Source organism: Myodes glareolus, chromosome X, assembly GCF_982192425.1.
Source record: "Myodes glareolus chromosome X, mMyoGla1.1, whole genome shotgun sequence".
NCBI classification, from domain to species: domain Eukaryota; kingdom Metazoa; phylum Chordata; class Mammalia; order Rodentia; family Cricetidae; genus Myodes; species Myodes glareolus.
In genome coordinates, this window is record NC_142053.1 from 109599949 (window position 1) to 109622410 (window position 22462).

Below are 22462 nucleotides of genomic sequence, written 5' to 3' on the forward strand. Positions count from 1 at the left end.
ACTTCCACGTATGCAAACACACCTTATTATACCTTGTTCCCAACAAAGTAAAAGAGCATGCCATCCACTGAGACTGGAGTTACAGACGGTTGCGAGCTACCACATGACTTCTGGGAACTGAACCCGGGTCCTCTGCAAGAGTAGGAAGAACTCTTAACCTCAGAGCCATTTCTCCAGCCTTCCGTAGGTGTCAAATAAACCAAGACATAGAACATGAGGTTGGGTGGGTGTGGAATGGGTGGTAGATCTGGGAGGAGGTGGGAGAAGAAATGGCGAGGATGATCAAAATAAAATGGACGAAATTTGAAAAGAACTAGTACAAATATTCTAGAAAGAAAAGTCTCCAGGGATAGATAACTATTTTTAAGTGCATATATTTGTACCCCATATGAGGCCTTTCCTGCTCTCTATTCCTTGCACATTTTCATGACCTGGGAAATGTGCAGATATTGAGGGCTTTAGTGAAATGCTGTGTTTTCCCCTTGACATTTAGACTGACAGCATTGAAAATCATTTTCATCTCTACATTTAGTAGTAAGCCCACATTTGTGCCTTTATATTAAGTGTTTCAGAAAATTTGAAACACCATGGGCTGCATGTTGATTCAGGATTGCGGCAGAGAGAGAAAGTCGTGTCAGTACAGCATTAAAGGCATGAGTCTCTTTATTAGTAATTCTAAATGAAATTCAATAGAGCTCTTCCAGAATTAGATAAAACCAAAGCATACTAGCTTCATATGTTTAGGTTGCATTAACTATAAGCTATGACAACATTACCAACATGCATACACTCTGGGAGGGGAGTCAGGTCACCCAGTCAGCAGTAGCACCTTCAGGCATGCCTAAGTATGCTGTCACTCTCTGTCTTGCCTCGCTAAGAAAACCCAGAGGCTTATTGTAAGCATCTGCTTTTTAGGATTATAATCTACTGGAAAGAAAGCATCCCCAGCAGACATTGAGATAGCAGGCCATACATAACTTGTGCTTGAGATGAAAACAAAGAACTTTTTTTTTGCTAGCTGATTGTAGTTTAACTAAATACAAAACAGGCAACAATAATAATAGAAATTACTATATATCACACCTCTAAGTTGTGAAAGCTTCTTATCCCATTTAAAAACTTTTACACAGCAGCTTGCCTTTCTGTTACTCTAGGTTCAGGAAATCTTCATGTGAATTTTGGAAAGCAGCTACTACTGTGCATTTTTTCCAGTACAGTTTGGGACTGTGTATCAGTTGCATATTTGAAGCACCATCCATCCGAATCATAGGCCTATCTATTTATAAGACATCACTTGTCTCAGGGATTTAAAATGTCCCATAAATATTCAGGTACATGGTGCACTCAACGAAAACAGTCAATCTCTGGCTCAAATACGATGGCAAACAAAAAATTTATTCATTTCCCCTGAGTGGCAAACTGTTATCCTGATGATAAAAAAAAGAGTTTTCCCCAACAGAATCTATGCATTTGGACCTTTTCCAATCCTGTTAAAGATCATAGCTTTTGAGAAAGAGGCGCATTGTCACAATGAAGTTGGACATTCTAGAGCTTGAAAGCACATCAAGAGTCACGGAAGCTGTGTACTCACTCCCTCAAGGAGGAAACCAAACATGAAAAACATAAATGTCTTCCAGAGGTTGGTTGCTACAGGTTGATTACCAAATATCATTTTTTGTGCTAATAAAGTTTTATTGAAAAGTGTGTTGGATGCTAGTTAGTCCTGGAGCTTAGCCTCTAGTTTCTAGACCAGGGTCCTCTCATCCCTATCCATTTTTATTTACAGTTCACAAAAAGTATCTGCGTAGTTCAGTGCCTTCTCTCTCTATCCTTTCTTCTTTTAAATAAGCCTCCCTTTTATTTTTGTTTGTAATTGGCGCAGGATATCTTTTTAAAATATTTTGACTTTATGTCTGTATGTGTGTGTTTGTGTGTGTGTATGTGTGTGTGTGTGTGTGAGAGAGAGAGAGAGAGACAGAGAGACAGAGAGACAGAGAGACAGAGAGACAGAGAGAGAGAGAGAGCATGCACACATTGTGTATGTATATGCATTTGTGTATGATGGGAGTTCACTTGTTCATGTGTACATAAAGGGGGGTCAGAGGACAATCCCAGGTATCCTTGGTTGCTTCTCCATCTATTTTTTATATTATTGTTTTATTTTTTGAGATATGGTCTCTTAGCACCTAGAACTCACTGTTTCAGCTAGATAAACTAGTCAGTGAGGCCCCAGGATCTTCCTGTTCTCTAACATATTCTCCATGCCTCGGTTTCACACGAACACATCAGTAATTATGCTCAGCTTTTACATAAGTGCTGCAAATTCAAACTCTCCAGCTCCTTATATTTTCTCTTGCCCAAGAAAGCAATGAGAAGAACTTGTTGCTAACTCCTAAACAAAAATTCTTTGAGGCTGGCAAGCTTGTTCTATGGGTAAAGTGCTTGCCACCAGACTTGATGACACCAGTTCAATGCCAAGAATACCCATCATACAAGGAGAAAACTTGTCCGACAAGTTGTTGTCTACACTCTATGTGCATGCTCCATCTTCCTTAAAAATCCATATATCTTTTCTGACAAGTTCTTAAAATATGCTTTAAATTTAGGATTCTGAAAATCAAGAAGCAAGGCCAAGAATATAAACTGTGCTATAGTCTAAACAGTGTCTGCCTTAAACTGCAAAATCAAAAAAAGACAATATATTAATATATGCATATCTTTGACAAAGTGAAAATATAATTTTCATCTATGTCAAAAAAGTTTGCATTTTCTACATACCCATTCAATAGGAAATGCCTTGCATTGTATTAAGTTCTGTGAGCAGCAGTATTAGGTTTTGAGCCCTCTATTAATAAGTGAAACATAAATATGAATGCCCTTGAGATGATGAGTGTTTGTAAGTATTTTAATGACACATTTAAGAATTAGACTAGGCCAATTGGTATCTTCAACTAATGCTGTGTGCCAGGGATCCTGCAATCACTGTCCAGGTCTGCGACATAATGAATTTGGTGGGTTCTGGGAGCATATTCAAGTTCCATATTGCAGCTAAATACAAGACTAGATCCTCTAGGACAGAAGAAAATCTACCTCATAATTGGAATGGGTTAAAAGTTGTCTGTGTGAGATCACTCAAGAACTGGAAGACTCCCCTGTCTTCTCATTGTTACTATATCAAACTACTGATAAGTTTCTTTAAAATTTAAATATAATTGTTTTCTTATTTCATTAAGAATTTCAACACATATATACAATTTATCTTAACCATATTTCCCTTCCTCTCTTTACCCTAACTACGCCCAGATCTATACCTAATCCCTCTCCCAATTTCACATCTATTTATTTATCCATCTATCTATCTGTCTGTCTGTCTGTCTATCTGTCTGTTTAAATAACCCATCAAGTTCCATTACTGCTGCCCATATGTTTATGGGTTTGGGAACATCCATTGGAGCATAGACTGTCTATCTATCACGGGCCACAGCCCTAAAGAAAGGTAACTCTCCACCCTTTCGCAACCATCAACTCTCAATATCTCCTCAGGTGGGGGTGGGACTTATGATCCCCTCCCCACTAATGCTGAATTTTTTAGCTGGATTGGTCGTGTCCAGGTCATATGCAGGCAATCACAGCTGCCACGAGTTCATGAGTGCAGAGTACCTGTCATATCCAGAAGACACTGTTTCCCCGAGTTCTCCCTTACCTCTGGCTCTTAAATTCTCTTCCATCTCCTCTTTTGCAGTGATCCTTGAGTATTTGGGGGAAGGAACACTCCATAGACAGTTTTTTCCTCTGAACTTTGACCATTTGTGAGTTTTTGCACTTATCTCTGCCTAGTACACAAAGATGCTTCTGAAGAGTTTTGATTAGGTCCAAGGTTAACAACCCAGAGCTGGGACAATGTTCTGGTCAGGTGAGCCACAATTTCTGCCTTACTCAGCAATAGTATAAGTACCATAAAGACAAGTACTCTATGTGTCACAGTTCTACCTTGCATAATGATGGTCACCAATGTCAAATGATTGAATGAATGAGTATACTATCTTAAAGATAAGAGGTACCTCGTAGAAAAAAGAGATCCTAGAAATCATTCTAGCCCAAATTGAGCCCACATCCAAGGAATAAAATGTGATAGTGTTACTATGCCATACATAAACTTCACCGTAGAACCTTGGAATGGTCAATCTTCAGCGGAGGCTTGGAGATGACAAGAAAAGTAGCTCTATGTGGAGGATTGGCCTCCCCAGCACTTTTGTTTCTATTTGGAATATTCTCTTAACTCAAATCGGTCAGTCTTCTCTTGCATCATCAGCCAAATCAAATTCATCTAGCAAGAGATTTATTTTTCACCTCAGATCTTTTCTGAAAGAAAGAAAGAAAGAAAGAAAGAAAGAAAGAAAGAAAGGAAGGAAGGAAGGAAGGAAGGAAGGAAGGAAGGAAGGAAGAAAGAAAGAAAGAAAGAAAGAAAGAAAGAAAGAAAGAAAGAAAGAAAGAAAGAAAGAAGAACAGGGATAGATTGGTGCTTGGTATTGACTAGGCTTGCCTGTGCTTTGGGTCCTAGGTTCATCAAGACAGCTGTGAGGGACTTTGTAGTCAGAAGAGATTGTTCCTTAAAACTAAACCCCTTCTTCTGGTACCTATAGTATGTTGCTACTCTTGGTTGTCTGTACTGCTGGTTTTCCGGAAGCACCAAGTTGATGTGCATGCTCTCTCATTTCTGCTTGATATACATTGTCATTCTAAAATTTGGGATACTTCTTTTCGGGATTAGTTACTTTCCCATTGCTGTGATAGAACGTTCTGACCAAAGCAACTTAAAGAAAGAAGGGTGTACTTTAGCTCGCAGTTTCAGCGTTTAGTACGTCATGATGGAGGAGGCATGGTGGCAGGAACTTGAGCCTGCAGATCACATTGCATTACAGTCAGGAAGCCAAGGGAGATGAATACACTTGTCCCACTAGCTTTCTCCTTTTTAGTCACTATGGAACGCCAGCCTAGAGAATGGTGCCACCAACACTTAAGATGTCTCTTCCTACCTAAATTAATTTAATCAATGTGATTCCTCCTAGGCATGCTCAGAGGTTCCTTTCATGAATCCTATCAAGTTCACAATCAATGTTAATCATCATGTGTTCCATATCTGAATGATGATGAACTGTTAGTTTATCTTCACATCTTGAACAATTCTGGGTGTTATCTGTAGGGCCCATTTCTACCATTTGTATCATCCACAATTAACATGTGCTTTGCATAAACATTTTAATGACTTGCACATTAGCTCCATTAGCAAACAGTAGATGCTTGACAATTAGCTTTGGCAGACACAGTGTGCTTCAGTATGTATTTTTGAACAACTATGGTTTACAAATCTTCATCATCATTTCATGGTTTGCAAACTGTCATCATCATTACTGATATTTGAAGGATATGACCACATTTCCACTTTATAAAGTATTAGAATTATAATAGCTTTGCACTTTTAAAAATCATTAAAGGATGAGATTAGGCATATAAATGCAAAGCATCAAACTTGATTTGATATTGATACAAACAAGTCCTTCAAAAGAATGTTATTAGAGTCATGGGAAGATTTGGACATGATCTATATATACATTCAATAATATTGTAGCAATATACAATCTAATGGATGTGATATTGCAGTTTTAAAGGGGACTGATCCTGTAGATTCAGAATGACATATTGTGGTTGCAATATGATGATTCAGGTAGAGACATGGAATTAAAGGAGTGAAGGGTAGGGTAGAAACAGAGGATAAATGAATAAGGAGAGGGAATAAGGTCTGTGTGCCACTGTATTCACCATGGGTTTGGTAGATCATACCTGCTCAGCCTCTACACTGCTGTTATTTGGAGCAGGACAATGAGAAGTCAAGCCACTTTGTGCTCTATAAGATAGTTATCAGTATCATTGCCTCTCTTTACTTGGCATCAGTAGTGACAACTAAGACCCACCACCAGCCACTGACAGGTGATCCTGGGTGGGAGGTGTCTAATCATTCCTCGTAATAACCAGAGATTTAAAAAAAAACAGAGTTATCACACACACACACACACACACACACACGCACATATATATATACATATATATATATATATATATGGATGTATGTCTATATGTGTATGTGTGTGCATATGTCCAGGTACCTATGGAGGCCAGATGAAAGTGTTGGAACAGCCCCTTGAGCTATTTAAACTCCTAGAAATACAGGTGGCTGTGAGCCACCTGATGTAGGCATTGGAAGCCAATATTTAGTCTTCTGGAAGAGCAGCAAAACCCTCTTCCCTCCTAAGACATCTCTCCAGGTTAGAAACAAAGAATGTCCCTGAAGAACACAGTTTGTTGGTCAGACATGGTGGCACATGTCTTTAATCCCAATAACCAGGAAACCAAGAAGGTATATTTCTGTGAGTTTGAGGTCACCCTGGTCTACAAAAAGAATTCTAGGCTAGCCAGGGTTACATAGAGACACTCTGTCTCTGGGAAAAACAAACAAAAAAGTAAGGATGTTTATTGGACCCTGCTTTTAATGTTTCTATATGATTGATATTTCTCAAAATAGGGAAAAACGGGCAGGTATGGTGAGTACCCTGAACTCATTGTCTATGGAGAGGCATATCCTGCTACAAGTACTTTGAGCTGTCAAAATGAAAACAAGCTTATGTCGAGAAAATTGGTCAATGCATAAAAGTTGACCATTAGTAAGGTTTAGACTTGAGCCCTTTGACTTCCCTTAAGACCTCCAACTCACTGTCTTCACGACAGCAGAGAGCTTCTAGGACTGCTGAGCCAGTGTGTTCTATTGAGCACCGTGTTGGCCTTGTAGGCTTAAAAATCCTAGACCTGCTTGACTGCTCATTGTCATAGTGCTCTATCTGAAGCGTTCCATCAACTTGACAGCTACTCATTCATTCAAACAAGTGCTATTATTGCATTGGGTTTCAGTGCCAAACCTACACGTGTTATTAATGTCAAAAGGAGTAGTTGTTTTAGAGTTGGTTGGCCATTGCTGAACCTAAGGGTGAGGAATCATGGGAGGTCTCATGTCCATCTGTGATCTCTCTTCTACCAAAGATGTAGATGTCATTTGTTGACAAAAAGTTAAAATTTAAGGATTATTACTTCCATATACTTGAAAGTCACCCCTCCAAAAGTGATGTTAAATTTCCCATTGATGTCTAATTTTAAAATGTTTTATTTTATGTGTATGGATGTTTTACCTGCATAATATACATATATATACATATGTATATATACATACATATATATACACTATGTTTCCAGAGGGGACATCAGAGCCTTTGGGACTGGAATTACAGATGGTTATGAGTTGCTATATGAAAGCCAGGAGTTTAACACAGTTCCTCTGAAAGAGTGCTTTTGACTCCTGAGCCACCTCTCCAGCCCTTTCTCTCTGCCCAATTTTGTATCCATTTATGAACCTTTAATTAAACTCTATAAACTTATGTGTCAGATTAGCAAATCTATCATTATCAGGACAGTGTGAACTCTGATGATATAAGGCTAAAGCTGTTGGATCCTCACTTTTGAGGAAATTACACTTGACTAAATTATATTTTTCTTCTTTGCTTATCTGTTGCAGTGATAAAATACTAACCAAACAAGCATGGAAGATAAAAGGGTTTATTTCATCTTCCACATCATCAGTCTATAACTGAGGGAAGTCAGAGCAGACACTCAAATAAGAGCCGATGCAATAACCATGGAGGAATGCTGCTTAGTGACTTGCTCCCCATGGCTTGCTCAACTTGCTTTCTTACACCAACCAGGCAAGACCACTTGTCAAGGGGTGGCATTTCCCACAGAAGGACAGGCCCTCCCACATAAATCAATAATTGAAAAAAAATGTCACACAGAAATGCTCATAGGCTGATCTGAGAGGGACATTTCTTTAACTAACATTCTCTTCTCCCAGGTGACTCTAATTTGTGGCCAGTTAACAAAATCTAACCAGAATAGATAAAGTAGACACAAAAGAACTCATTCTAACTGAAGTTGTTATAATGAACATATTAACAATCAGATAGTTAGCATTGCTAACTGTAGGCTGTGAAAATGTTGTTTCTTGATGTTACTCTCCAGGACTTGAACACACAGTATTCAGTAGCTATATAAGACAGAAGCGTCCCTTCTAATTGCCATCATGAATACAAAACTTCTCATGAGTAATAAGGTCATCATGGGAGGACAAGAATATTCAGAAGCTGCTCTCTACTCATTGGGGTCTTTCATGAGGGTTTGAGAAGGAGCATCAGTTTTGAACAGCTAGGGAATGAGATAGGGAGTTGGCGTAGGTGAGCAAGGCATTCAAGTGAAAGAAAATGGCATGAACAAACACTTGAAAACATGAATGTAGAACGCGTGTGTTCAGAGAATGATAGGGAGGTCAGTTTATGTAGCTTCATAACAACTCAGTATGATGCTAGGGAAATTCTGGGTGAGGCAACTACAGATACTCTTTACAGATACTCATTTCCTGAATCACCAATTCTGATTTTCCTTCTCTATTTTGTTTTCTGATTCCTGTGTCTTTGTGTATATGTGCACATACACATGTAGATGTGTGGCACATGTGAGTGTGTGCACTTGTGCAAATGCATTTAGAGAACAGAGCCAGAGCATGATGTCAGGAGTCTTCTTCTGCTGCTCTCTTCCTTATTTTCTTTAGTCAAGTGCTGGAGGGAGGTCCCTTGTTTGTCTCGGCTGCCCAGAACCAAAAGAACCACACAGAAACTATATTAATTAAAGCACTGCTTGGCCCATTAGCTCTAGCTTCTTATTAGCTAACTTTTATATAAATTTAACCCATTTCTATTAATTTGTATATTACCACGTGGCAGTGACTTACTGGCAAAGATTCGACATGTCTGACTCTGGCAGCTCCATGGTGTCTCTCTTTCCACCTTCCTTCTCCCAGAATTCAGTTCTGTTTTTCCCACCTACCTAAGTTCTGTCCTATCAACCGGCTGAGGCAGTTTCTTTATTCATTAACCAATAAAAGCAACACATTAAACAGAATGACCTCCCACACCAGTCAAGGTCTCTGACAGAACAGAAGCTTGCCATTTGGGCTGTGCTAGCTTTTGTGTCCAGTCATGAAGTAATAGGGAAGCTCATTCCTGGGTTTTTATGTGGGTACTAGAGATTCACACTCAGGTCCTGACACTTGCAGCGCAGGTACTTTTACACACAGAGACATCTCCCTAGTCCATTTCTTTACACATTATTTTCCAACACTCAGAGCTACATGTGGTATAAGCTAGTCACTCAATGTTTGTTACAGGTGTTAGCATATTCATAAAAAGTAATGATAGCAATTGCATTTGATGACCTAAATTACAGTGGTCCTTACCACACCACAACTTGATGCTGTAGTTTTCGAGAAGAAAATTATTGCCAAGGGTAATTTGTGTAGTTCAGGACATTCTCAAGTTTACTATATAGCCAAGAATGACCTTGAACTCCCAAACTTCGTGTCATCATCTCCTGGGTGCTATGATTTACATTCAAGAACTTCCACACCCTGTTTATGCAATGCTGGGAACAGAACCTAGGCCTTCCTGCATGATAGGCCATGCTCTGCTTACTGAGCTACATACCCAGACTTAATAATTAACTATTGGGGGAGGATAGTACTGGGATTGAATCTGGGATCTTTTATATGTAGGTGGGTGAGAGATTTCCTGACTAATAATTAAATTATTAACATGTCCTTTTAAGCTGTTGTGACAGGAAAAAAGCAGTAACCTATGAATGTGCCTGACACAGTTTCTGTCAGGTAACAACTTATAAACCTGGTATTCTCACCCTACCTGCTCTTATCATCCAGAAGACAAAACCTATAGTTTTAATTCATAGGATTCTATGCCTGCATCGCTGTTGAACTTGTGTTTCTTTGTTGATTCTATTCAAATGCCAGCACTACTCAGAATCACAGAATCAAAGAGAAACATGATCACTCCCTCTACAGAGTGACTATACAGCTTAGTGTATCTTCTTGGCATCACATGTTTACTTAGGAGGAGGGTACAACTATAAACTCAGGAAAAGATGTAGACCATATTCTAGCAAATAGAACTTAAGACAGTCTGTCTGCTATTCTCATATTTTGCTCTTTTAGCAATGAAACCTGACTGTCATGGTCTCTTGTACAATTTAAGGCAACTTATAATCGTTCTTCTAGAATCTGAAGAATTCAGTCATCTAAAACATAAAAGTGTACTTTGCCAAAGTATAATTCAAGATAGGACTCTGTCTGACTTGAATAATGACTCCCATGTGTGATATCCATTTTCTCTAGACACTAGCCCTCAGTCGCATCAGATTTCCTGGGCCTGACACAGTGTTCATAAACTGAAGTTTAATACTAAGCATGATGGCTCACATCTGTAATTCAAGCATTCAGGAGGCTGAGGCAGCAGGATCACCAATAGTTAATTCAAGGCCAGCCTGAGCTACAGAGTAAGTTCTAGACCAGTTTGGGCTAAAGGGAAAGACCCTATCCAAAGCCAAATGAGTCTTAAGTGTGCTTGCATCTCTTTTTGGAAGGCGAAGCAGTTAGTCTGAATTTTTTTCTCCTTCCTGATTAGAAGACATAGATCAATAGCAATCAGGATTTCCTGCCCTGTGGGAAGTCCAAGGTCCTCCCCCCTCCATCCAGGTCTATAAAGGTGAGTATCCAAACAAACCAGGCTCCCACAAAGTCAGTCCATGCAGTAGAATAACAACCCAGTGCCTTTGTCCTTGGCTTCTCAGTCAGCCTTCATTATTAGTCACATTCAGAGGGTCCAGTTTGATCATATGCTCCATCACTCCCAGTTAGGACTAGAAAGGGAGGGGAGGTGGGGAGGGGGAGAGAAAAGGGAGGCGGGGAGAAGGTGGAAATTTTTAATAAAGAAAGAAAGAGAGAAAGAAAGAAAGAAAGAAAGAAAGAAAGAAAGAAAGAAAGAAAGAAAGAAAGAAAGAAAGAAAGAAAGACATAGCTCACCCAACAGATGGGAGAAGTCTGATCTGAAAGTGATCTCACAAGTGGTTTGATTGTGTAGACTGGAAAATCATATAATGGAGCATATGAAACTAATCAGGAAAAATGTTTAATATCATTGTCAGACTATACATTCAAATGTCATTGTACCGTAGTTAAGCTCCTGAGTCATAATATGTTGCTTCTTAACTAAAGTGACTTTGTGATGAGTATTCTTGGGATGATGTGATATTGTAAGGCTTGACATTAGTATTTAAAGCTGTGTTTTACTCAATTGTACTTCCATGTCCTCCTTGTCACAACATAAGTGACATCTTTTAAATGGTTGGTGGGATGCCTCTGTCTGGATGGCTTTGATGTTCTAGTCACCTATATAACCTAGGTTTCCTCTAGTGCACTTGCCGAAGCCCACCCAAAAAGGGTCATAGGAAAGCAAGCTGCTACCTACTATGTGAAATCAAATGCCTTAGTGTTAAACTGAAAGCTGCATAAGAAGACAGTAAGGTTTGGAAGTAGAGGACAATACAGTCCAATTCAGGCCACGTCGGTGTGGATAGTGTGATAAATAACATCTAACAAACCTGTTAGTTATGTCCTTACACATGATGGAAATAATATACTACAGGATAAGCCTCCTTAGGGATCATGCTAAGGATCCTTCTACAACCACAGTGGAGTACTCTATGCTAGGCACAAAAGTATCATGGATGTCATCAAAACTTTAAGTTTTGCACTAGGCCAAGCTCCTGGAGTCCAGCTAAAGAGAAAGAAAGGGGATTATATGAACAAAGGGGTCAAGGCCATGATGGGAGAACCCATGGAGACAGTTGACCCAAGCTAGTAGGAGCTCACTAACTCTGGACTGACAGGTGGGGAACCCATAGAGGACCAAACTAGGCCCCCTGAATGTGGGTGACAGTCCTATAACTTGGGCAGTCAGTGGAACCACTGACAATGGAACGAGAATTTATCCCTAGTGCATGAACTGGCTTTTTGGAGCCCATTCACAATGGAGGGATATCTTGCTCAGTCTGGATATAGGTGGGAGGACTTGGTCCTGCCTCAAATAGATGTGCCAGATTTTGTTGACTCCCCATGGGAAACCTTATGATTTCTGAAGAGTGGCTGGGAGGTTGGGCAGGGAGAATGTGGTAGGAGTGGGAGGAGGGGAGGAAAAAATTATTGTTGAAAAAATTCTTTTAAATAAAAAATAATTTAAAAACCTTGGAGCTTTAAAAACCTATCTAGGCCCATCTTCTTTTGGTAATTTTCCTCTCTCCTTGTCTTTTTCCTTTAACTTGTCTTTTTTTCCTTTACCTTACACCTTTTGCATGTGAGCTTAGAAGCAAGCATGAATACCAGTTGCTTCAAATGAAAACTGATGTTGAAGGATATTTGGAGGTATTTGGTGCATTTGGATATTGTAACCCAATGTCATTTGAATTATCCGATAGTGGTGTGGGAAGTCCTTCTGTATATGTGTTGATTTTATTGGTTAATGAATAAAGCTGTTTTGGCCAGTAGCTTATCAGAATAGAGCTAAGTGGGAAAACTAAACTAAATGCTGGGAGAAAGAAGGCAGAGTCAGTGAGACACCATGTAGCCGCCAGAGGAAAAAGATGTGAGCCACTGACTGGAACCTTGCTGGTAGGCCACAAGTCTCACGGTAAAATATAAAATAGTAGAAACTGGTTAATTTAAGATGTAAGAGCTATCTAAAAATACGCGTAAGCTATTGGCCAAACAGTACTGCAAATAATATAGTTTCTGTTTGATTATTTCATCATCTGGGCAGCCTAGAAGGAACTAGCAGCCTCCCCCAACACTGTAGAGACATAAATAAGTATCTATTCACCCTACATGGGACACAAACAGAACACCGAAGAAATGATGCCACCCAAATATAACTTGGTACACCGGTGAGTGTATTGAGCTTACTTACTGGAGTTCAAATGACTCAAACATAGCTCCAGCACCATAAAGCCTACCCCAGGATAGGTGATGATTCAGAAATGCTACATTCCTAGAGCCCCATACATAATTTGTTTGCAACTAACCAATCAGAGTGTCTCCTTTCTCTGGGAATTGTTTCTGCTTATGTAACCTCAGGGATGCTATTGGAAACCTGGGCAGTTTTAAGAATTCCCTAAGATTTACCAGTTTTCTTTACTTCTTGGACCTTGTAAGTTTCATCTACTTTCTGAGTCTTAATGATCTTCTCTCCTCCCTCCAGGAGGGAAGGTTCTAATTTGAGGACATAGCTACACAGTGCCTAACCACTAATCTTGGCAGTGAAATAAATGAGGAAATGCTTTCCATTTTATGAGTATGTATACAGCACTGTATAACCTTGGGTTCACCCGCAAATAATGGGTTCACCCGCAAATAATTTCTGTGAGTTCGGAGTAGTAAGAATAATCAGATTCTCGATCACTGCTTACTTTGTTGTGTTTTCTAGTGTCTCTTTATGTCAAGACTGAATAGATAAGCCTTTGGTTTTCTCATATTTGAAATAGACACAATAATTCACTTCTCTGCACAGTCTCAAAGACGGCAGATTAATGTTGGCTGCCTGTCTTATGTGATTATTACTGTATATATAAGGAAATTCATGACCTTTAGTCCTTCTTAACTGTTGGAGGCTAAGTCCATTGGACCTTAGAGTAGGAAGTTGCAGGGGTCAATCTTGAGCTTTCTCCTAACTCACTATCTAATATCAGCAGCCATTTTGTTTAGAATGATTCAGGTGGACTCTTACCTACTGTCCCTGTTTCTGTGCCCAGAAAAGTCTATATCAAATATGGTGTCTGCCAGAGATCTAGTTTCCCAGGAAAGTATGTAGTCTCACACATGTGTCCATATCACCCAGGAGACTGAGACAGCAACACTGCAGGAATTGTACTACAAATTGAAGTTGAAAGTCACTGTATGGGTGCTAACAAGCTAATGTAGGTCCTCTTCAAGTACCCTTGGCACCCTATTCATCCCTATTGCCCTAGGAAAGCCTGGGTTAGCAGCATTCTGGACCTCTTGCCACTAGAACTAAGAAAGGCATAACAACCTTATCCTACCTGTGACCACCAAAAATGTTCAGAGACATTACTAAATTGCTTTGGTGATAAACATCACCATAGTGTGAGAAATACAGTGGAGGATATAGTGTTTTCCCAGGTGAAGAGACAAGGTAGAGTTAGATTTGCCAGTGGGTCATTGGTATAATAAGAGGCTGGATTTACATCTACCTAACTAGTCTTTGGAACCTAATTTCAGAGCCCTTCAGGCCCTCCTTCCCATGATGATGAGCTGCCGAGCTATTCCAAGGAAACTCAGATAGTCTGGACAGCTTTCTGGTGGTTTCTAAGAGCTCACTACTCTTAATAAACTGGCCATGGAGATTCAGTCCAGCACTAAGTAACAGACACACAACAGGAGAGCATCAGTTACTTTAAGCAGTCATCTTAACATAAAGAGTTCTGCAACTTTGCCTGACCCATTCATACATAGATGTTCTCATTTCAAAAAAAAAAAGGGTATCAACATCGTTTTGTTCATAGATAGTTTCTGTCTGTTGCAAACAACGGTTGGGTGAAGCTCAAAGTTGCAAACCAGTTCAGTCAGTCTAGGGGAGTTTCTGGAATGATTTAAATAGCCCTGACAATGTAGGTCGCTATTTTTAAGGTTGAGGTAAGTGTTTGAAAGTGGTTCGCGGAGCCATGATCTCAGATAGGACTTGCAGAACATTAGAATTGCAAGAAGTCTCATGGCTTTGCCTGGGAAAAGAAGAAGCTGGACCGCTTTACCAGATCACAGAAATGTTGGCTAAAAAAAAATTTTGTCATTCCTTCTGCCTTGGCAGTAGTTGAGCTCCTCAGCTTCTAAGTGTATGGGAAAAGGCCACTGCTTGTTCAGCCTCTTCTTGCCAGACTGAAAAGGGAAATTGATTGAGCCTTTTATTATTTTTCTGCTCAAAGTCCTATATTGTTTTCACTAGACTCTGTACCATCCCATACTATTTACTCCACGGAGTTAATATTCTCACACTAACATGAGTCATCTTACAGAGGAGAGGAACACGTTTTGAGGAGGATAAGCATGTCAAGTGAGCTGTTCAAGGTTACGGACAATAAATGGAAAAGAGCCTGTTTGTAACCTGGCAATTCTTAACCCCGAGTGGATATTGGTATCGTGTGAGAGTTATGAGATCTAGGTCTGCTTAACAGTAATCTATGGACATTTCTAATTTAATAGAGTGTCCTTCAAATGATGTCAGTGGAATCAGTCAACATACTAGCATCATTAACATTGGTAGAAGTTCTACAGAACTGCTAGGGTCCTGCTTAGGAGGGTCTTTAGACTCCAAAGTAATGTTCAGGATGAATCTTGACGTTGAGATGTTCTTGGGTAGGAAAAGTAAGACTTCCTTCAAAGAGAAGAATGGCCCCACCTCCTGGGATTGTGTCTAAGAAATCAGAATAAGTGTATTCTGAAGCTGTCAGGGGAAGATGGTTATGCATCTCTCATAGGCACCCCCATGTACCATTAGTGCCCCAGATGAAGATTTCTGCCCAGAACAGTGTCAGTTTTGCCCAGTGTTACCATAGCTGCCTGGCCTCTTCTAAGGAACTGAGCATGATTTCTGAATTTCTTAAAGCAAAACAGCCACCACTTTTTCTTGTACGTTGACCCACTCTGCTGTCCCACAAGGGCTTTGTAGAGCAGGCATGATTGCTCATGCCTACAGTCTCAGCACTTAGAAAGATGAGACAGGAGAATTGCTATGAGTTCAAGATCGACTTAGGTCACACAGCAAATTCCAGGACAGCCTGGAATATGGAATGAGATCCTGTTTTCAAACACACAAAACAAAATACACTGGCTAGAAAAGACTGTGCCAGCAGTGAGAGAGTGGGTCACTTGGGAATAGTGCAAAGGCTGGTGAACCCTCTGTGGTAACAGAAGAGTAAGGGAGGCTTTAGAGCCTTTCTCTGCCTAGCAGAGAGCATTCACCACCTCCAAAGGCCATAGAATCTATTGAAGCAGATCTCTTACTCACCGCACTGCATAGGAGCCCCTCCCTAGTTCTGACATGTTGATTTTTCTCAAGGCTTTCTTGGATAGATACTTTAAAGGTGTTTGTGTTTGTTCTTCTTGTACTTTTAATTTTCTGGGTTCTCCTGAAGCTTTTGTGACCCACATATTTTAAGTCAATTCGTCAACAGGAAGACGTAGCTGTGTCTGATCTTAATTAGTCCATCATGCGGTTTCATGTCCCTTAACCTAGAGAAGCACGGTTAGCATGCTGTATGCTGGTTCTGTTCTGGTAGTAGTTTCCGGTCTGGCAGTGGTTTCGGGTCAAGCAGCTGTTTCTGGTGCTGGCATTTCATTTCAGGCAGAGACTTTATTTGAAACCATCTTGCTGAATGGTTGTTTGCTACACTCTGGACATACTACCCAGGACAGAATGTGGTATATAATAAAATTCAGCAAATAAAATAGAATCCAAGCTTCCTGCAGCTCCTCATTAGAATGCCGTGTTTGACATTTCAATTGTATTAGGGAGCCTGCGCCTTTCCTTGGGTGATTAGTAGTTCATGTTGTGTGTGTGGAAAGTGGCCAGGGCAGAAAACCAAGGGAGAAAAAGCCATCCTGGACATGTCCCTCGGAAGAAAGGGCTTAACAGGAGCACAGTATATAATTTAGGATTCCAAGAGAAATCATAGCATTCTGTATAAATACTTCCTTCCAAAGTCAAGCATAGTCTTTGTGTCACTTCTAAGTTGACTCCAGTTTTGGGGAAAAGTTTTAAACAACCAAATAGACTATATTCACGCCTCCAAGAACTTGTTTTCTTGGTCCCATCTTAGAGCGCTTTCTAAAGGTGTCCCCTGCTGGCATAAGGGGGAACTGCTGTGGGGATTTTTTGTTTGTTTGTTTGTTATAACACCTCAGGGTAGCAGACTCGTGTGTTCTCTCACCTGGGGGAAATGGCAGTTTTTTTGTTTTCTTCAAAACCACCAGAGGAAATTGCCACTGCTGACATTTGCATAAGCCAGGGAAACAAAAGAGGTGGCCATGGATTTCCTTTTAATAGTCAATGAGCAAGAAATGGTCCTACAGTGGCATTCTAAATTTACCACTCCTATTAATTTTGTGAACACTTTTAATCCACTCTCTTTACTGGAGGAGGTAGCAAGACTGAAAGGAAGTTAAGGAAAAGCCGTGGCAAGGGGTTTACATTATGCAAATCTTCCTCTCCTGCGGAGGAGTTACCGGAAATGGGCCTGCATCTCTTGACACAGGTTGAGTCACTGGTTGGACAGATACAGTGACAGAGCAAGGGCATTAAGGAGAGGTATTGCTCCGGATATTCACCGAAGAGGGGCAACGGGTTGCAGGAAAGCCACCATATAAGGCTTCACAAGTTGCTTTCCCATACAAGACGTCCAAGCAAGGGAGGCAGATGACAATGGGAACCCATGCCCTGCCTGCACTCACTCTCTAGGCTGCCCTTCATTTAATCACACCAGGGAAAGAGCTTCCTTCTTGGTGGAAAGGACTCCCTGGTGGCCGCTGCTGCACCAACTGAAAGCCCCCGCAATCAGCATCACCACTTTCCCCGCTCACTTTGGTTGGTGACAACCTGGCACTTGGAACCACTGCACGATCTTAGAGACTGGCTATATCAAATGAGCTACTTCTCTTTCATCTAAGGAACTACGACAAGGGATGTGGACTAAGGCTAAAATGGCATTATTTGCTTCCTGCCAGTACCATGGGTAAGGACTGAAGAAGCATTGGGCATTTGTGGGAAGGCAGGGATGAAGAGGTCAAGCAAGCCTTTGGGGCTCACTTCAGAAACTAGCTACAGGTCTCCCGTTATGGAGAGGGACTATGCAATGCTGCCTGTCACAATGGCTTGCCAGAGGAATGATGGGCTGTTCCTTTTGCTTTGAGGAGACAGATATCCGAAACATAGAAACACTCACCAGTCTTTCACTGTAGTGACAAATTGACTTTGGTGCCTTGGAAAGCAGAAAAGATAATGTGTGAAGATCTGTTGCAAGTTAACAGTGAGGGTTTGTCTAATGTTCTATGACTGACTTTGTTTGGCATGTGGTTACTGTGAGCATACATGTTATATTTTGGTCATAGGAATCCAGGAAACTTCAGCTTGCTTTTTTCATAAAAGCATAAAACATACATTTATCTCCATGTGTGTTTCTTTATATAACAATGTGAAATCTAAGTATGTGTGTGAAATGCCTAATTACCTGGCATATCTAGTATGCCTCTTATGGTCAGAACTGCAAAGAACTTTCAATCAAAGCTTCCTATAACAAAGTATTTAATTTTACTGACTGGTTTTCTATCCATGTAGTATATGCGTATACTTCCCTTATGTGGATTCTATGGAAAATAAGTGCTCTAATGCATACAAAATACCTAGCATGCTATCTGTTGCAAAGATGTTCTTTGCAGTTGTTCTGTGACCAGTTATGTACACAGCTCACAATTCAGAGGAATAAGACATGAACCCTTGTGCAGGGATCTAAAAAGTATGTTCAAGAGTCAGACGTGATGATGCTCTCTTTGTTTCCAGCCACAGGACCAAGTCTTCGGGCTGGCCGCCTCCCTCAGGAACCTGGGCCTTGAACCAGGTGCCACCCTATGGATGGGAGATGATGACAAACCGAGATGGCCGTGACTACTTCATCAAGTAGGTTAAAAAGACACCAAAGACTTTTGACAATAATCTTCTGGTTTTGTTTCTTTAAAAGAGATTTTATTTATTCCTTGACAATTGCATTCATGTATAAATGGTTTTTTGATCATATTGGCCCTTTATTTCCTTCTCTTATGCCCCTCCCTCTGGAAACTTCTCCCTAACATATCCTCTACTTTCTTTTTCTTTCTTTTTCTGTTTCTAATAACTTGCTTAGTTTAATTAGGGTTGCTTACATGTGCAGACATGTGGGGTTATTACCTGGATAACTGGATTGTTGGTAACTAGCCCCATAGCATGCCAAGTCTTGCTCACAGCAGAAGTGGGCACTATTAAATACTAGGTCACTTGCATCCATTGTCTGAAACTAAAGAATGATGTGGAATTTTGCTCTTTCAAACATTTTCAAGGAAGGATCAAGAATGTTACTGTGTCACCTTTTAAAAGGATTATGATTTTTCATAACACCTCTTACTAAAAATGTCTGTTTGTATATTGATTTAGAGTACACAATTTTGTGAGAGTCTTACTTTTTTGTGTTAAGTGAATATACCTCACAGAATTTCTTACCTAAGCCTCTTTGGATGTATTATTTAGTAATGCCCGTGATTATATATTTCTTTATTATTTATCCATTTCCATGACTTTTGTATCACCCTTGTCTCCATTTGCTTCCTGATATTTCATTAAACTAGTCTGACAGAAAACAACTTGGAAGAGGAAAGAGTTTATTTAGCTTACACTTCCAAGCCAGAGTATATCACTTAGGTAATGCAGGGCAAAACTCAAGCAGGAACCCGGAAATATGGAGGGAGTGAGGCAAACACCATGGAGGAAAGCTGCTTACTGCATTGTTCTCCATGTCTGGCTTAGCACATTCTCTTACACAGCCCAGGTCCACCTTCAAGACATGGCACCACCCATAGTTATTCGGGTACTCCCACACCAACCATCAATCAATCAGGAAAATGCCTCTGTAGAATTGCCTACAGGACTATCTGTGGATAGTAATTCTCAGTTGACATTCTAATCCCTCAGATGACTCCCAAGTATGTCAAGTTGATAAAAGCCAGCAGCACAACCCTTCAAAGAAATATTCTAAGCAGGGCATTGCCACTCTAAGATGCTGTCTACCTAAGAACAAAGACAAGTCAGTGTCACAAGATACAGAAGGTACAGGAGGAGACTGAACTGTTTGAGTAATGGCTTCCAAGGGCCTTGCAGTTCTTACTTTAATTGTATTCATTCTCCTGGTCAAATCAAAGCTAGAAGTTGGCTGTGGTCACTGGTAAGTCACATTTGATCCAGTAACAAGTATTTGGTTCTGCTACTTTTATCTCCCAATAATATCTGGTCTCTTTTCCTGTCCCTATAAATTCTCCTATTCAAGAAACCCCATCTAAGTGAAATTATATAACTTTTGCTCTCTTGTATCTGGTTGGTTTAATTTTGCATAAAGTTTTCAAGAACCTATCTTATCTATATTATAGTGTGTGTTAGAATTCATTCTCTTTTAATGCTGGAATAATAATATTCCACTGAATGTATATACCACACTTATTAGTGCATCTGTCACAGGATACTTGGCAGTGTTTCTGTGAACATGATTTAATAGATTCCCTTAGGAAGGGATGTATGGTATAGTTTAATGTTGTGTTTGTTCTACATGTACAAGTCCCTAGATGAACACACATGCATGTGCACACACATGTGCACACACTCACACGTTCTCTTCCTGTTTTCACTTGTTTAGGGTCTAGACCTAGAGTTGGAATGGTATAAGCATATAAAATTGATGGATCCAAGTTAGATTCTATGCTACACCCTTTAATATCTTTTCTTTTCCTTTTTTTATTAAATTATAAAAGTTTCCATTTCAGCCCCTCCTCCCAACACCCTCCCACTCCCCCCCACTCCCTCTCCTCCTCCCTCTCCATCCCCTAGAGCAGTCAGGGTTTCCTGCCCTGTGGGAAGTTCAAGTTCCTCCCCCCTCCCTCCAGGTCCAGGAAAGGTGAGAGTCCAAACAGACTGGAGCACCAAAATCCAGTATATGCAGAGGAAGCAAGTCCCAGTGTCATTGTCAATGGCTTTTCAAAAAGGCTCCGGGCCAGCCACATTCAGAGAATCTGGTTGGATCACGACCTCGTTCAGTCCCAGTCCAACAGGCCTTGGTGAACTCTCAATATATCAGTTCCCTTGTATCAGTGGGTGATCGCATCCCTCGTAGTCCTGATTACTTTTTTTATTTTCTTCATCTTTCTGTTCCTCATTTGGACCGTGGAGTGCTCAGTTCGGTGTTCCAATATGGGTCTCCATCTGTATCGCCATCCAACGTCGGATGAAGGTTTCCTCTGCCCTTGCCTTCTTTGCTCACATTCTCTTTCCTTCTGCCTCTTATTTGGACCTAGGGAGCTAGGTCCAGTGTTCCGACGTGGTTCTCCGCCTCCATCTCCATCCATCTCCAGATGAGGGTTCTATGGTGACATGCAAAATATTCATCAGTATGGTTGTAGGCCAAGGCCAGTTCAGGCACCCTCTCCTCTGTCCAGAGAACCATCTGGGGATCTCTCCTTGGACCGGGGATCCCCTTTATAATCAAGTCTCTTGTAAACCCTAAAATGATTCCCTTAGTTGAGGTATATACTTGCCTGATCCCATATCCATCCTTCCTCCCTCCTCCCCATCCCAGTCCCCCGATCTTTCCCCAATCCTCCCCTACTCCCTTCTCTCTAACCCTCTCCCTTTCTGACAACCCTCCCACCCCCCCCATGCACCCGAGGTTACCTGGGACTCTTGTCTATTTCCTACCTCCTGGCGGATAGCTAAATAATCTTCATCAGGTTCATCTTCTTATTTAGCTTCTCTAGGATCACGAATAATAGGCTCAAAGACCTTTAATTATGGTTAGAATCCACTTATGAGTGAATACATACCATGTTCCTCTTTTTGGGTCTGGCTTACCTCACTCAGTAAAGCGTTTTCTATTTCCATCCATTTGCATGCAAAATTCAAGATGTCATTGTTTTTTACCGCTGAGTAAAACTCTAATGTGTATATGTTCCACACCTTTTTTAACCATTCTTCTATTGAGGGGCACCTAGGCTGTTTCCAGGTTCTGGCTATTACAAATAGTGCTGCTATGAACATAGTACAACAAATGCTTTTGTAGTATGTTAGGGAATCTCTAGGGTATATTCCCAAGAGTGGAATTGCTGGGTCCTGAGGGAGGTTGACTCCCAGTTTCCTGAGAAACCGCCACACGGATTTCCACAGTGACTGCACAAGTTTGCATTCCCACCAACAATGGACGAGTGTTCCCCTCATTCCACATCCTCTCCAGCATAGGCTATCATTGGTGTTTTTGAGTTTGGCTATTCTCACAGGTGTAAGATGATATCTCAAAGTTGTTTTGATTTGCATTTCCCTGATCACTAAGGAGGTTGAGCATGACCTTAAGTGCTTTTTAGCCCTTCGAAGTTCATCTGTTGTGAATTCTCTGTTCAGTTCAGTACCCCATATCTTACTACAAGTGGTTTGCAGAGTAGCGGTCATTATCTAGATGTTTGCAGTTTGGTGAGAAGAACATTTACATTACGCGCGCACGCGCGCGCGTGTGTGTGTGTGTGTGTGTGTGTGTGTGTGTGTGTGTGTGTGTGTGTAACAGCGAGAGTCTTTATTCTCCAACACTACTGAAATTGTCTTAATTATAAAAAATT

The 22462-nt window shown here is 40.6% G+C and overlaps 1 protein-coding gene across 6 annotated transcripts in view; it reads left to right on the forward strand.

The window, feature by feature from the left end:
• Frmpd4 (FERM and PDZ domain containing 4) overlaps positions 1-22462 on the forward strand; it is a 930349-nt gene that overhangs the window by 668304 nt on the left and 239583 nt on the right. For all 6 annotated transcript variants that reach the window (XM_085684903.2, XM_087902491.1, XM_085684900.2 and 3 more), the window contains one exon: positions 18624-18740. In XM_085684903.2, the coding sequence (XP_085541029.1) occupies positions 18624-18740 (117 nt within the window). The remainder of the gene's footprint in view (positions 1-18623; positions 18741-22462) is intronic.